This window comes from Psammomys obesus, unplaced genomic scaffold (genome assembly GCF_907164565.1).
Source record: "Psammomys obesus unplaced genomic scaffold, mPsaObe1.curated_primary_1811, whole genome shotgun sequence".
NCBI classification, from domain to species: domain Eukaryota; kingdom Metazoa; phylum Chordata; class Mammalia; order Rodentia; family Muridae; genus Psammomys; species Psammomys obesus.
In genome coordinates, this window is record NW_026596158.1 from 1535501 (window position 1) to 1536486 (window position 986).

Below are 986 nucleotides of genomic sequence, written 5' to 3' on the forward strand. Positions count from 1 at the left end.
TACCACTGAGCCACACCCCAGCCCCTCACTGGGGGATTCTAGGCAGGTCTCTACCACTGAGCCATGCTTTTAGCCTTTCATTGTGAACTCTAGGAAAGCTATTCACTGAGTCTTTCCCCCAGCCCTTCACTGCTGGGTACTAGTCCAGTACTCTACCCCTGAGCTGCATATTCTCAGCCCTTGCTTTTCTTTTGCTTTCTGGGAGTCAGGATCTCACCCTGTAGCTCAGGCTGGCCTAGAGCTCGCTATATAGGCCAGGCTGGCCTCAAACTCACCCTCACCTCGTCCATCCTCCTGCCTCAGCTTCTTGAGTGCTGAGATTAGTTACAGGTGAGCACCACCACTGTGGCTTTTGAACTTACACCTTAGCCAGTGCCTTCCCCACATTTCACTGACTGTGCGCCTTGGCTCGCAGCAAGAAAGCATGTGCTCTAACACTGGTGACGCTGCCATGCACTTCAGGACCGGCCGTGCCCACCCCACGCCCCCTGCCCCCGGTGGCAGGAGCCCTTACGGATGACGTCGTCTCCGAACTGGTGCTGGGCGATGTGCTGGAACAGGGTGGTGAGAACTGGCAGCAGGGCTACCGTGGTGTAGGTGAGGTTCTGGCCCACGCCCTTCACCTGCGTGCGTGCCTGGGACACCTTGCCTAGCCGAAGGTTCTCCACCATCTTCTCAATGTCCTCCGAGGCACTCTCAAAGAAGGAGCGCAGACCCGCCTTTACGATCTCAGGGCCTGACTTCATCACCGTTCTGGGAAGGGCGTGCAGAGATGCAGCTGGAGAAACAGCATCCCCTCCCCTCCCCCTCTTCCTTCCCTTCCCCCTTCTTTCCTCCCCTCCTCCCCTCCCCCTTCTTCCATTCCTCCCCTCCTTTCATTCCTTCCCTCCCTTCTTCACTCCTCCTCTCTTTCCATTCCTTCCCTCCTTCCATTCTTCCCCTCCTTCACTCCTCCCCTCCTTCCATTCCTTCCCTCCTCCCCTCCT

The 986-nt window shown here is 57.5% G+C and overlaps 1 protein-coding gene across 1 annotated transcript in view; it reads right to left on the reverse strand.

Annotated features, from left to right (window-relative positions):
- Positions 1–986, reverse strand: part of Ryr1 (ryanodine receptor 1) — a 109492-nt gene that overhangs the window by 51060 nt on the left and 57446 nt on the right. Inside the window, exon 63 of the mRNA XM_055594688.1 lies at positions 515–753. Coding sequence (XP_055450663.1) covers positions 515–753 — 239 coding nt within the window. The remainder of the gene's footprint in view (positions 1–514; positions 754–986) is intronic.